This window comes from Asparagus officinalis, chromosome 7 (assembly GCF_001876935.1).
Source record: "Asparagus officinalis chromosome 7, Aspof.V1, whole genome shotgun sequence".
Taxonomy (NCBI): domain Eukaryota; kingdom Viridiplantae; phylum Streptophyta; class Magnoliopsida; order Asparagales; family Asparagaceae; genus Asparagus; species Asparagus officinalis.
Window position 1 is genome coordinate 81421018 of NC_033800.1, and position 15906 is coordinate 81436923.

The 15906-nt window shown below is 35.7% G+C and overlaps 3 protein-coding genes across 4 annotated transcripts; all 3 read left to right on the forward strand.

The window, feature by feature from the left end:
* On the forward strand, positions 1-3253 carry LOC109850507 (cell wall protein IFF6-like). 2 transcript variants are annotated; one of them, XM_020420525.1, is made up of 5 exons: positions 1-222; positions 552-788; positions 1808-2020; positions 2104-2331; positions 2747-3253. In XM_020420525.1, exons 1-5 carry the CDS (start codon positions 73-75, stop codon positions 3011-3013), a joined length of 1095 nt encoding a protein of 364 aa, XP_020276114.1. In that variant the 5' UTR covers positions 1-72; the 3' UTR covers positions 3014-3253. The 2 variants fall into 2 exon arrangements, with proteins under 2 accessions (XP_020276114.1, XP_020276115.1); XM_020420526.1 differs by lacking the exon at positions 1808-2020 and having other exon boundaries at positions 2-222.
* LOC109849279 (clumping factor B-like) lies at positions 4979-7489 on the forward strand. Its single transcript, XM_020419090.1, has 4 exons — positions 4979-5212; positions 6002-6160; positions 6605-7042; positions 7218-7489. The coding sequence occupies exons 1-4, from the start codon at positions 5054-5056 to the stop codon at positions 7416-7418; spliced, it is 957 nt and encodes a 318-aa protein (XP_020274679.1). The 5' UTR covers positions 4979-5053; the 3' UTR covers positions 7419-7489.
* Positions 8416-15887, forward strand: LOC109850150. The gene is made up of 2 exons (XM_020420083.1): positions 8416-8824; positions 15687-15887. Exon 1 carries the CDS (start codon positions 8497-8499, stop codon positions 8821-8823), a length of 327 nt encoding a protein of 108 aa, XP_020275672.1. The 5' UTR covers positions 8416-8496; the 3' UTR covers position 8824; positions 15687-15887.

Sequence of the window (15906 nt, forward strand, 5' to 3'; positions counted from 1 at the left end):
AGATATTGCTTACGAAACCACAAGCTATAACTGAAATATCCATACTGTGTTCTTTCTTCAAGCAAAGGAACCATGGCTGATGAATCAATTGTCGCTGGATTAGAGAAAGTTCAGGTTGAAGGAACTCAACAAACCGAAAACGCAAAGGCAAGTGAGGAGAAAACTGCTGCCCCTGGGAAAATTCAATGTGATAGCTCTAATTCCAGCGGTGACTCTGGATCGGTAAGATTTATTTAGATGCAGATATCACAGTTTTAAAAAGCCTAAACAGCTACTAGCTAGTGTATCAGTTTAATGAAGAAGTATACTATGTCGAAAAAAAAATTGATGATCATATTCTGGAGAATACACCTGAGTTTATGTAGGGAGGTACAACCGATCACATGTGTCATAACAATTAAGGCACATGTTCTGCAATCAAGAATAATCAAGGTACATATACTATAATTAGAGGTTAGCATGTTTGATATAATCAAGGGATGGTATATGACTAAAAATCATGCATTAACATCTTTCATCCTATTTTATTCCTTATTTAATTATTAATACAGGAAAGTGAGAAAGATGCATCTAAAGTGACGGGAGGTAGTCAAGAGAAGAAGAAGAAGAAGAAAGCACTGAAGAAGGCAAAGAAAACAAAGGCGACTAAGAAAAATGGGGAAGGTAATAGCGCAACTAATAAGCTCCAATGTCACAGCAGCAGCTCTGACTCTAAATCTGGGTCTGGAGGTGATAGCAGTGGCTCTGAGTCTTGCTCTGGAGATGACTCCAAATCTGAATCGAGATCTGTAAGAAATACTAACAGCATGAAATTTTTTTCCTTCTTCATATTCCTTTGTTACTTCAGGGGCACATGAGTTATATCTGCTTTCAGTCACACCCTTGTGCCCTGTTTGGTAATATAGCACACCAGTATGCAAATATTTATGGCTTAGTTACACATAGAACCCTCGTAGTATCACTATTTTGAGCTTACTACCCACGTAGTTTTCATTGTTGCATATACACCCCAGGGTTAAAATTTTCTGACTCTCTTACCCTCATATAGTCTCACTGATTTCACCAGTAGCTGTGTATGCAAAAAATATCCCTCAGGATAAAAGAAAAAAAAAGAAGAAATCTAATCCAGGCGGTGCAACTATGAAACTATAAGGGTAGTAGCTAGCAAGTTCAAAATAACGGGGGTCAAATGTGCAAGTAACCTATATTTATAAGATCAGAAATTAGTGAGTAGTTATCATAGTACATCCATCTGATAAAAAAAGATGGTTGTATGTTGTCTAAATAATAGAAAAGATTACTAATGGATGGAAAGAACCTATGTCGTTTATCGAATCTAGACATGATTCTATTGATTTGAACCCACATCTTAAAATCCTGATATTGATGTCACTTCTGAGCTAGGAAATTGTATGCCTTCTGGTACGTTTTAGGATCAGAAGCTTGTATTGGGTATAATCCATCATCGCTACTTTTTTCTGTAACTTGAGCAAAGATACTGGGATTGAACTTTTGAGGTATAACTTGGAAATATTTCAAGATAAAAATGGTCTTATACTGCTGAAGGCAAAAATCTCCATCAGATATAAGCTTTCCTTTATACTGATTAAGGCACTTAAACTTCATATTTTACTTGGTGCTCTAAAGCTTTCAGAACTCGGAAATTTCCTGATAATGCATTAAACCTGATGTATCTGAATTTTAAATGTGCATGTTGTGCTGGAGAAGTTTCAATAGACATTTGTGGGCAATCAATTTATTTATTTATAAACCAATTCTGTAATTATAATTATTCCTCTGAATTCAGGCAAACAAACATTTGGAAGAATTAAAGAAAACAGAGAAAAAGAAGGGTCTAATTGAGAAAATAAGAGAAAAACTTAGCCGAACAAAAGAAGAAACTGCTGAAATTTCCAATGAACTGAATTTGAAGAAGAAAGAAGAAGACAAGCAAAATCTTGTTAAACTCCAATGTGATAGTTCTGACTCTAGTAGTGACTCTGGCTCTGAATCTTGTTCGGTAAAATATATTCTTTACTACAAATGAACATGGATACTTCTCATGTACATACTAAGCCTATTTGTTGATTATTTTTAATGCAGGAAAATAAGAAAAATAAGAAGAAAGTGATGAAGAATAAGATAAAGAAGAAAGCAACCAAGAAAAACAAGGGAGAGGAGAAAACAGATGATAATCTCCAGTGTCATCACAGTTCGGACTCGAATTCTGGCTCTGGTGATGATAGCAGTGGCTCTAAATCTGGCTCAGGAGATGATAGCTCTGGGTCCAAATCTGGCTCTGGAGATGACTCCAAATCTAATTCTAGCTCTGTAAGAAATGCTAACATCATCAAAATTTTCATATCCTTCGTTTGATTAAGGATCCATTATTTCTTGTCACAATATAACAATATGAATATGTTTATACTTATGTTGTTCGGATTTAGAAATTTAACACAAACTCATGAAATTGCTTAATTAATAAAATTCAATTGATCAAGTACAAATCCCTTAGGAGAGATGTCATAATTTCCTTAATAATTGTAGCAAATTAGTTTTATTTTTTAAAGCTAACCGAGGCAAGATGTCCAGGGAATTTGTGAATTTAAGAAATAAGATACAAAGTGTATATGAAGAGAGAAGGTAGGTGTATGTTTACATGCGTGAATTTATAAAGTTTAAGTGGCTTATACATTTTGCTAATACTACTGCTTTCGTTCTTTCTTTCCTCTTCTTTTTTACTTAGGCAAGTGGCAAGGAAAAATCTAAAGTAACAGGAGCCAACAAAGAGAAAATGAAGGGACAAAAGATGAAGATGAAGGAGAATCCAATCGAGAATAAGGTAGAGGAACATCAAGCTGCAATGGCTGAACATGAGATTTCATATGAAAAGAAAGAAATTAAGGAAGGCCAAGATGAAGGAGAGAAAGCAAAAGAGAGTGAAGAGAAGAAAAGCATGTTTGGAAAAATCATGGACAAGCTGCCTGGATACTGCAAGAACAGTGGTGAATGAAGTGAGAGTGCCATTAATATATACTACTATATTATTACATACCTTATATTTATTATGTTTTTAATAATTACGCATGTTGGTGCGTATATGTATGTATCTATGTAATTTGGGATGTTTGGTTGTATGATTTTCCTTCTTTCGGTGTGATGTGCATTTAAGCAGTCTTTGACAGTAAACAATGTACTCCTTTATTATGCAATTCTACGAATAAATATATTGCTTGTTTAATTATTTTTCTTCTTATATAGTTTCACTATTTAGGGCATATATTAGGAGCATGATGATCCTTAGGACTTTCTGTTGGAGAATATCTTTTTGTCATGCAATTGCGAATCATGAAGTTGCAATGATAGTCCATTCTTTGAGATGCATAATCCTAAACTCTAAACTTTTGTCTTATGAGATTTTCAAATTGAATTTATCTTGCTGCAAGTAATTCATTTAACTCAACCACTTTGTGAAAATCATGGATGTGGAAGTTACATGTTCCATCACGCGAAATAAGTTGCAATTACAAATTTATTTATAACTTTAGAAAAACTCGATCAATGTTTAATCTTCAGTTCACCCACTCCAGGGAGTGATAGTTAAAAAGGATAAACAGAGAACAATACTCTTAACATGTGTCGATTTCATGAATAGGGATAAGTTATCCACCCAGTATTCCATTTAAATTTTATTAACCAAGAACTAGATAAATTACAACTTCTTGTTGTATGTGCTTCACTTACTCAACTTTTGTCTCAATGGTGTTCAATTCAAATCTCGTTTGGGTCTGGCATCAAGTAGATCTTAGAAATTACTGTTGTCATTGCACCTGAATCACATGTACAATATAGGCGCCAACCTCTTCACTAAGCATTCAATATAAGCTCTTTACTGCTATGTCAGTTTGTATGGAAAAAATCCTATACAAAAAGAAACATATCTTCCTTTCCTTCATATCACTTAAATAAAGTATTTGCTTACTGATTCTCAAGTAAGAAAATAGTTTGAAACAACAAACTACTTTTTTTAATTATAAATTCTTAGGTTAGCTACTGTTATATTAAATCGATAGGAAACTTATCTTCTATGTCTGGTACTTGATGCCAGATATATTTAAAAACATTATTGTACATTTCATATGGATGTACAAAAGATTTTAATACATTCTGTAATTTTAGACCAATGCAAAAGATAATTTATTTTATTTGAAAGTGGTTTTAAATAGGACCTGATAGAAAACTGTTAAGATAATATATGCATAGGAAGCAAGGGTAAAGGGAATTAAAATTTTATCCTCTAACACTGCTTGCAGCTTGAGATCGGGGAACTGACTGTAAATTTTTCTTAAACAATATTGTATGAATCTATAAATTAACTTTCTGACATAGATTAGTTTGCTTTATCCTACTCAGGTTGTGTGCATGTTTTCCTTTGGATCCACCCCAGACCATGAGCAACAAACTCACTTAAGGTCCATTTCTTACTAGATTTATTCGGTCTAATTTGAATTTGGACGGCTCTTATTCTATTCCTTGTTAGATTTATCTAGAGCCTACCATTGTAGAATAAAGCAATTTTTTTCACTCTCTTTGTTTTCTACTTTGTCGGCTAACATATAGGAGGTTCTTGGTGATTGTACCGTGAAACTTTTCTCTGATTGAACTATTATAGCCCATAATTGGTGTATAATGAAAGCACATTGAACTACTATAGCCCATAATTGGTGTATAGTGAAAGCATACACCCCTTCATGAATGTATGCATCCAAGATGCAGCATTAGGCATCCGAAGCTGCTGAAATGTAACATGACAGTGTATCCTACGTAATCATCAAGCTCGATCTTTTAAATAATTCTTCATCAATCTATCTTTCGTACCACCGTCATCAATCGATTATCTCCTTCATCTCCTTCACATCATGTACTTGCTCAAATCTCAGGTCTCAAACCTGCATATAAATATCTGTTATAAACTTTTCTGCAGAAACCACAAGATATATACCTTGAGTCTATAGAGGTATATCAAGAATACTTACTATTCTTCGAATTCTGAATGGCTTGCTCACACTCAATGGCTGATCGAGTCTTAGTTTCTGGATTGGAGAAAGTGGAGGTTGAAGAAGCTCGGAAAACTACGAAAGTGGAGGGAGGCATGAAACGGGACGGGGACGGCTCTGGATCAGGGTCAGACACTGGAGACAACTCTGACATGGTATGTAGTCCTTAAAAATATACTCTAGGCTATAAAATCAAAACATGTACTATGAGGTTATATAATTCTGGGGCACAATGTAATGTTAGTATCATTCTTTGCCTGAAACTAGTATACCTTGAACAAGAGTGGCTGTTATGTCAGAGCACCTAAATTTCTGGGACCAATATAAAAAAGGGTGAATTTCAAAAAACCCTTTAAGTTTGGCCAATTTGAGATAACCCTCCTAAACTTTGAACGTGTTACTCAACCCCTTACATTTGGGGTGTTTTAGAAAATCCCACAATTTTTTCAATTCACACCCGTAATAGTGTTAGATGAACTAGTAAAATGACCACAATATCCTTTTCAAATAAACACTAATTATTAGAATACATTAATTAGTCAGGAGAATTTTGGCCAAAATTGGACCAAATTAAAGGGGGTTTTGTGAAAACTATCTCTAAAATTATTAAAAAGGACATCCATCAGGGGTATTTTGGTCATTTTCGACAAACTTGATTTTCACATGCACAGTTAGATCTTACATCATTGATTAGGGAGTTTCATGAAATTTACCTTAACAAAAGTTAAGGGTGTTAAGTGAGACTTATAGAGTTAGGGGGTTATCTAAAAAATGACCAAACTTAAGGGGACTTTTGTGAAATTTACCCTAACAAAATCTGAAATAGAAACTCTGCGTCTGATATTTTGAATTTGAATTTGAATGAATAGTTGGTCTTTGCCCAACTTTTTATTCATCCAATATTTGATCACTCATCAACAAAGTCTGCTATTTTCTGTACACAGGGAAGTGAAAGCTCAGATGGAGAATTGAAAGAAGCAAAGAAAAAGGGTCTTAAGGACAAAATCAAAGAAGAACAAAACAAAGCGAAATGTAACAGTCCTGACTCTAAGTCTGGGTCCAGTGAGGATTGTAGTTCAGGATCTGAGTCAGATTCCAAAATGGTAGAGAATTCTGAATACTTGGATGGATATCAGTTCTACATATTTTTTTAGCTAATGAATATGCTACTTTTTAATCAAAACATAAGATAAGGCTTCTGATTTATTTTGTAAACTGAAAAGAGTTTAAATAAATTAAAATCACTCTATTGATAGAACATTTGATTAAAAAATCCTTGACAACATGGCACATTGCTGCTCAGAGTGATAATGCGGCACCTATGACAGTCCATATCCATCTCATTCTACAATGTTAGGTTCTTATAAAGTACTATATCTTTCCTTATATATTTCCTGTTAGATGTTAAGATGTAGAATTCATGTTCGTATCAAACTCAAAGGTGTCTTATTTTGGCACTGAAATGATAACTTGTATATAGTATATACATATGTTCATGAGTATCAGTCCGTAGCATATTTCCTTATTAAATATTTTCTTTGTAACAGGCAAGTGAGAAAGATGATTCAAAATTAACAAGCGCAAATACAGAGAAAATGAAGAAGCAGATGCAGCAAAAGAAGAAGAAAATTTTGAAAATATCAGATGAAGGGAAGGAAAAGACTTCCTCCACAGTTGCAGCAGAGGTTCAAGGAAAAGAAATGAAGAAAATTAAAGAGAAACAAAGCAAGAAGAAGAAGAGTCAAATACTTGCTGACTCTGATTCTGAATCTAAATCTGACTCTGGTGCTGACTCCAAGTCTGACTCTGAGTCAGTCGCTGAGTCTAAGTCGGATTCTGAATCCAAATCTGATTCTGGTCCTGACTCTGACTCGGATTCCAAATCTGACTCAGCTGCAGAGTCTAAGTCTGATTCAGACTCCAAATCTGATTCTGGTCCTGATTCAGACTCTGACTCTGATTCTGATTCCCAAGCTGAGTTGTCGGTAAGATACAATTAATTTACTTACATGCATGCGTGCGCATATTATAAACATAAGGCTATAAATACCTGGAAATAACAAATAAATCACATACAATCACTTGCTTGATCACAATTATAAACGTTATATACTTCTAAAGTATCGCATGTTTAAGTGACATGTCTTTCCTTTAACTCAGAAATCCAAGAAACATAGTTCCAAGGAAAAAGGTAAAAGGAAGAAGAGGGGAGTCAAGGGACTGGAGAACAAAAACAAGATCATAACCAACACCAAGATGGATGAATCGACTGCAACCAAGGATCAAACAGAGATGGCAACTATTGAAGAAAGGATGAAGGAGGAGATCAAGTGCAATGAAGTGAAGAACACTGAGGAGTAAATTGGGCAGGCAAAGACGAAACTCAATATCCATTATAATGATATTATATGTGATGTTTATGTTTATGTGTATATAATCTCTTGCTTCCATTCATGTTGCTTTTTCCAGCATTTTATGTGGTTCTATCAAGTGTTTGTGACATTTTATGTACTGAACTGTATGCACTATGAATAAATTGGTTCTTTGATGTTAGTAAATATTTGGTTATGCTTTTGTTGGGTATACGAGATGTTACATTATTTAACAAATAGTATGTCTTATTTATCAGAATAATCTGTTGAGTGCTTCAATATAATTGTGTAACAAAATGGACGGGTCTTAGTATTAATTTACGTTATCTTATACCAAAAAATGTGTTTTTCTAAAGGGTTTTTACCTACGTACACTCCAAAGCTAACCAATTTACAGATTTGTCCCCTGAAATCTAACTATTTGCCAATTTTCCCCCACATTCTTTAACATTGTGTTAAAATACTCTTCTTAGCAAAAGTGTTAATTTTCAAATAGAGGAAGAGAAAAATGACCAAATTACCTTTCCTTTCCATCTCTCTCCCTAACCCTGGCAAAAGCCCCTCTGGGACCCTGATGCCTCTCAGTTTCACTCCTCTTTGTGTGGGTGGTCTCCCCTCTATAAACATATTTGGAAAGTAATCTAACTAAGGCGGTATATTTGTCTTATTTTAAAAAATAGTAACTAAAAATATGAAAATTTTGGAGGGGCGTATTTCCACTCAGAATTTCTAGAGCGTTAGTTTAATGAGATTTCATTCTATCAAAACGCTCCGTATACGAAGGCACAATTTGCACCTTTCATGGGGGTAGAGGGGGAATTTCATATTGCATTTTAATCCACTATGGAAGAATATAGGGGTAAATTCGAAAAATAGCAAGGTTTGAGGAGTAAATCTGCAAATATGATAGATGTAGAGGTACGGACAGGTATAAAAACCCTCTTCGTACATAAATAACTAAAACGTAGCGGTCGTTTGTGCAAAATCATCACTCCCACCCCTCTACAAGTGCCAAAATCTCATAAACCCTCGCCTCTCCCCTTCTTCTCAATCCCAAAGCTCCTCCAATGGCGACCTCCACAAACCCTAACGGCCACCCCAACCTCACCCCAGGAAGAAAACCCCTCGGTTTAATGGCGAACGCGATGAAGAGGAAGGAGAGCTTCTTCCAGTTCTTCTTCATGACTGGAATCCTCATGCTCAGCCTTCGATCTCTCGGCCAGAAGTACCGAATCCACGATCTGACCAACGATAACTACGAGCTCAGGCAGGAGGAGGAGTCTCTCTCGATGCGCATGGCGTCCATCAAGGACGCGCTCCTTCGCGAGGCGGCGCTTGATTCTTCTGGGCTGCTTGCATCGCAGCTCCGCAGGCTATTCCAGGAGAAGAATTAAGGTAAAGTAGATTTTTTGTTGTTGTTTTCTTGCTGATGTGATGTTATTCATGGTGGTGTTCTCGTCAGTGAATTGGGATTGTGAGATCGATTTGATCTTTTATATTTAGGGATTGGTTTGTTAAGATTTGGTGTAGATTAATGAAGAGAAATGGGGGTTCAGGGGAAGAAACAAAGACTAATCAGAGAAGAATTTATTTGGAATTTTTTCCCCGTTTAATTGGGGATGGTAGCTGAAGCAGTGAAGAAGGAGATGATAGTGGGTAACTCAATGGAGGAGATAACCCTAAATAGGAATGAACAGAAGCATAGGATTCATGTAGCCTGATCCCAAAATTTGAATAGGAATCCTATCAGGACAGCCCACATGCGAGCAGGATGTTCTGAACCATACAAGGGATTGGTGCAATTGCTAAATTGCTCTCCACTAACTCCTTGTATCGATTGGATCAGCCTGCTCACAGGCGGGCCGTTCTGATATGCTTTATTCCCTGCTATCTCAATATCGCTTTATTGAGATTAGCAATAGGGAGGAGTCGGGATAAGAAAGATATAGAAGAAAGACTCATGGAAAGATCTATCCTTTTTGGAGAGGTGAATATAGGCTAGTGTTGTCTTTTGTTATTGATGACTGTAGATATGTTGTTAGTTATTTCATCATATTCTTGGAATGGAATTATGGATCATAATTGTCCGCCCAGAATCCATTACTTGCACAGACCTTAGTAGAGCGTTTTTACAATAAGTTATTAGTACCTTAGTATTCAGATGTTTGGAATACAGAAATTCATAGTTGTATTTACTGGTGCAATTTACAATTGGTAGTTACAATTGCATTTGCAGCTATTTGTTTCATTGCAATTGTAGCGCCTTGCAACTGTAGTTGCAAAAAGAACCTCTTATTGCAAAAATGATTTTGCAATCAAAATGGTCACATATTGTTTTTCGCAAAGTAGTCCTTTTTGTATTGCAAAAAAAACTGCAATTTAATGTAACAAATAACAGAAGCTGCCTTTTGCAAAATTACACCTGCAGTTGCAATTTTTCTACATCCCAAACAACCTCTATATCCATTTCTAAAAACAGCTTCTACTTTATTCTTTGAATAAGTGTCCACACTTATTAACTTCCCAATTTAATGCATAAAACTTGTGTGAATATTCTGTCTTATTACTTAAGTCAGTCTTGCCTGTATATGAATATCGTCGTGCATGTCAAGTCAATCTTGATTGTACTATAAATATTGTCATACATGTTGTACTGGCATTGCAGGTTATGAAATATTTTGACACACTGAAAAAGGATGTTTGAATCGATTAGCCTTATATTTGAATGCAAATTTTAGAAATGAAATATCTCGAGGGGATCATGTATGGAAGAGATTCAAGTACCATTATGGTCTAGGTCTACAATTTAAACTGATGGAATATTTTTAGGAAGTTGATCTTACTGTGAACTTGCCAACTAAGTGTCAAAGCTATGTAGAGCCTAGAGTAAGGAAATAGGAAAGTAATTAATAGGATTAAGTTCTTTTGCACAACGAGAAAGCAATGGAGAGACCACTTTTTCAATTATAACCGTCTATTATTTGGTGGGCAATTATCATTTTCAGAGTGTAAAATGGAAATGTGTGGAAATCATGAGTTTGAGGTAAATCTTAGATTTTGAATGAATTATAAACCACTAAATAATAGATGGTTGTGATTGAGGAAGTTGAACTCCAATAATTTTTGGCAATAGAGATCCAAATCTGTGATGATTATGAGAGGAGGTGGGGCACAACACAAGAGACTGGAGAGATAAGTGGAAGTTATGCAACCAGACAAACATTTAGTGCTTTTCCCTCTCCTTTGCTTTTGAAAAGTATGATAAGTTTTCTATTGAAACAAGTCCAAATTTTATTTAACACTGCATTAAGTAGTGGTTACTTTATTCCTGCTATTAGCCATTGTTTTAAAAAACGATTTGGGCAACTGCCTAAGTGGCCTCTTAAACCTAAGTGGTACCTAGGCCGTCCATAAGTCTTAGGAGGGCCTACAGGAGAACGGGCTACTTATGCAGACTATGTGGTGTTAGAAAGAGATATATTGCTCACTTAAGCATAGTAATGATTGAAGAAAGTTTGCCAACTTAAAATGTACTGGAGATCAAAAACTTTATGTCCAAGTCTGTCTCAAGTAAAAACAGTTAGGACATGATTTAAATATTCGAAAATGATCATTTCTCTCTCGCTATTAAAAATGTCTATGTGTTGCTTAAGCGTCCACCTAGGCACCCAGGTGCTAGGCGCTAGGTTTGACGCCTAGAAATGTTTAGCGCTTTCTAAAACGTTGCTATCAGCCACTTGCACAGTGCTTAAGGTCTTGTAATATTACTTGATCACAAGCACTATTATTATTAGCAAGGAAGCTCATAGGTTCGTAACCTAAGCAAATGGTTAACAACCTTGAATTCTGTTACCTTTAACACGTGACTTCTATAATTTGAAAAAGGAAAATATCTAAATATGATTATAATCAGTTTCACTAGTGTACAACTTCACATCCTTTTGACAACCATGTCCATAAAGATGTCCATCACTTAACATCAAAGAATATTCTGCTACTGCAATAAAATTTCTTCCACCTCTGTACCAAGTGAGGTCATAAGTTCCTTTATACTTCTTACACATCCTCAGGTTTTGCGAACAACCATGTCCACCTTGAAGTCCATCACATAAACTTTGTTTACAACCCGCATTGCTAATTAACCTGATCTGCAGTCTGAATTGAGTGAGCCAAATCATACTTAACTTGTTTGGGTAATATATATCTTGTTATGCATAATCTAGGCATAATGTAACCATAAGAAGTTCCTTGGATGCTTATGTATCCTATAATGAACGAAAATATGTACACACATGGACATACATGTGTGTGTGTGTGTGTGTGTGTGTGTGTGATGTGTGTGTGTATTATATCCATGGTTATATATAAATTATACACACAATCGTTGTTTTAAATATCGGCCTACATGACCTATATATCGTCTGATATGTTGTTTTATAAATCTTGCCGCAAAAATGTATGGAGCCATATTGTTTACTGCTTTTGGCAATTTTTGGCGACATCAGTATTCTTTGATATATCAGCTTATATTTCAACTTCAAAAATATCGCAAAATGTTGTAATATCGATTTGGGCTTATAATTTTTTTAAAGTCTTAAAGTCCCACATAAAAATTGGGTTTTCATGGTGGATGTTATGTTAAGCTTTGACTCAGAAGATGTCCAAAAAGGTTTAACTTGGAGTTACATACAAAATAAGTTCAGTCCTAGCATTATACATATTGGTAAGTTCTTTAATAATTTCGCGATTTAAACATGATTAAAAGAACACTTTCTTCATAGCTCTACTACTATGTGATGCATCAATTATGAACATCTATATATACACATTATCAGACATGATGCCTTGATATTTACTAAATATCCCTGACCTAATATCCGCCATCAAGTGTGGAATTTTCCTATCCTACATGTTCCTGACATCCAACACTTACAACACTGCATAATTATCAAGGCAACAAGGGCTACCATTACAAAAAACAACATGATTCACCTAATGCATCTGTTCGTAACATGCATAATAACGCATTCCCATGTCTGCACCACAATCAAAAGCATACAATTAACCAGCCAACGTTGTTCAAGGCCCTTATACTGGTTTCGATGAACCTCTCTATTAAAGCCAGCATCATTACTGATATGACGCTAGTCTCATAAATGTTACACTTTCTGTCTAAAACAATTTCACTTGTCTTATCTTTCTCTCGCTCTTGCTTCAACGCAAGCATAGTATTATTACTTGCTTCACTGGTTTTCTACTTATTTATTATTTTCCTCCCAAACCTTATATTATCATTTGAACAGTTAGAATCATGAGATAGAGAAATAATTGATATAGGGTTTAAATAAGGAATAATGCCTGTTATCTGAATTTAGAGCAAATCCTATGTGCTGAAAGAATTTATCTAGCAGGATATGTTTGGTTGATCTACACCGTGTTGATATTTCAAACCCTTGTTGGATATGTTTCTGATACTTTGATACTCTGCCACTTGAAGAATACATGTCAGGTACTTCTTTTTCTACAAGAACTGGCCCTTATCCCAAAATTTTGGGATCGGTACATTAATCCTAGTCTATTAGGTTTGATTTTAATATAGATCTGAGATCTGACTAGATTTTACGTTGACTAGTGGGTACCTAATACAACTCTCTTTTATTCTTGTGGGACAGCCAGTGAAAGATAAATATTAATGCACAATATTGCCAGAGCTTGGATACTCCTTTTGATATATCCTAATATTTACTACATCTAAGATATACATCTAACAATTAAGTTGGGAGACATGTGCGTGAATGATCAGTTCAGGGTTTTATTTGTTTCTGAAAATTCATTGCATTTCGATAACTTGTGCAGATCCTTAAATGGAGTATAATTTTATTTAACTATTTTTTATATATAAAACATTACAAGTATCCTAGACATCTTCTCTGTTAATTCTTCCAATCTTGCAAGTTCATACCACAAATAATGGTAATTAGTGGACACATACATTTATCATGTCATATCCATGGGATACTTTACCTTCGAGTTTTTAAAATTTCCACATACTTTGGGTGCTTCTTTATTTGCCTCTTTACAAGCTTTTGGTACTACACTATCAACAGCAGTACCTATTTTCTGTGTGCAGCTTGAAATTATCATTTTTTTCTTTTTTTTTTGGATCAGATATTCAGCTTGAAGTTATCTGCTCATCTATGCCTTCTTTCGTTCGATCATTCTATATTCAGTTTTGAGCGTTTTTTGTTTGACTCCTCTCATTTTAGCTTTCTCCAAGCAAGGTTTTAAATGTCGTCCGACATGTCCGACATGTCGGCCGACATATCGGTTTGAGGGCTTGACCGACACGACATGGACGTTTTCAACTCGTATGTTGGTTTTCAGGGCCAAATAGGAAATATCATGGTCATATCTGGCATATCGGCCTATTTTTTAGCTTTGAAAAATCGGCCGATATGGTACTTTTTTTTAAGATCTGTTTTTTGTTATCGGGTTTGAGTTTAGTGATAAATACTCAAACCCGTTTGCAGGCTTATTGAGGCGCGCGCCTCGGGCGCGCCCCGGGCGCGGGGCGCTTCGGCCTAGGGAAATGCGCCCTGCACGCGAGGCGGGGCGCTGCACGTAGCGAGGCGCGCGCCTCGCGTGCGCCTCACTTGCGCCTCGCTCGCGCCTCGCGTGCGCCTCGCGCGCGCCTCACATGCGCCTCACACCTGCGTTATGTAACATACTCTTTCTTCTATTTTTTTAAAATAATTTACATGCACATAATTGTTAATCACTTAATTTGATGATTTAAATACATGTTTCTTGTATCTTTTTTGTTACTTTAAAAATTCAGTTAGCATAATTTGATGATTTAAGTTGATATTCTCATAATTTTGGATGTAGGTAACTAATATGTTGCTTATATGTTTCTGCCTTATGATGTTGGCAAATATTAGTTTGAGTTATGCGCCTCAATTAGTAAGGCGCGCGCCTCGTTGTGCGCTTTGCGCATGGTGCGCGTAAGGGACCTTTGCGCCCCGCATTGCGCTTTGCGCCTCGATAACACTGCCCGTTTGACCTGTTCTCATGTTTAAGGGTTTCTTTATGAACCCATAGAAAGAATTTATGAACCCAAATCCAGTGTTATCGAGGCGCAAAGCGCAATGCGGGGCGCAAAGGTCCCTTACGCGCACCATGCGCAAAGCGCACAACGAGGCGCGCGCCTTACTAATTGAGGCGCATAACTCAAACTAATATTTGCCAACATCATAAGGCAGAAACATATAAGCAACATATTAGTTACCTACATCCAAAATTATGAGAATATTAACTTAAATCATCAAATTATGCTAACTGAATTTTTAAAGTAATAAAAACGATACAAGAAACATGTATTTAAATCATCAAATTAAGTGATTAACAATTATGTGCATATGTTTATAAATTGTCACATAAAAGACTAAGAAATATAATTAACAAACATGATTGTTCATAATTTTCTAGTTAGTATTCTTAATTGATATTTGCTACTTAGCATGAAAAGATGAAGAATGAATGTAACAATTACATATTTACATGTTTATAATTTGCTAGTTAGCATGATAATTAGAGAATGAAGTTACAATTAGCAAACAAGTATACTAAATTACTAATTATTGTTTCCTTTTTATAGGTTAAACATGAAAAGATGAAAATAGATTAGCAACTAGTAAGAAAGAGTATATTACATGATATAAATATGTAATTATGTAAATTATTTTAAAAAAATAGAAGAAAGAGTATGTTACATAACGCAGGTGTGAGGCGCGCAAGTGAAGCGCACGCGAGGCGCGCGCCTCGCTACGTGCAGCGCCCCGCCTCGCATGCAGGGCGCATTTCCCCCAGGCCGAAGCGCCCCGCGCCCGGGGCGCGCCCGAGGCGCGCGCCTCAATAAGCCTGCCCAAATCCATATATTATTTACTTTTTTATATGTTTAGTCTATAGAATTTATAAAGTATGCTTATATTGAATTTATGAATGCTTAGATTACATTTAGGACATGATATTATACATATACGCACTACCCGATATAACAATCCGATATTTAGTTAATGTCCCCTGATATATCCCTGATTTTCGCTATCCGACATGGATTTCAGCCATCCGACATCCGATATTTAAAACCTTGTCTCCAAGTAATGCTTCATTCATTATAAAATTTAGGCCCCTTTCATTTCAAATAATCTAATAATTTCTAAATCTCAAATTATGCTGTCACTTCTTTTTGATGCAGCTGTCTGCAGGTTCATTGTTGCTCAATCATTTGAGCTGCGATTTGGTGGTTTTGACCTGTTCGCTTGATTATGTAATACTGGAGTATGATGTACCTTGTATTTCTTCATCCAGATTTCAGCAAGTTGAGTGTGCAGATATAATGTTGAGATAGAATTCTATCTTTACTCTCATCTTTTGAATGGCCTGGTAGAATTTGATCCGAGTTACTGTATCTACTT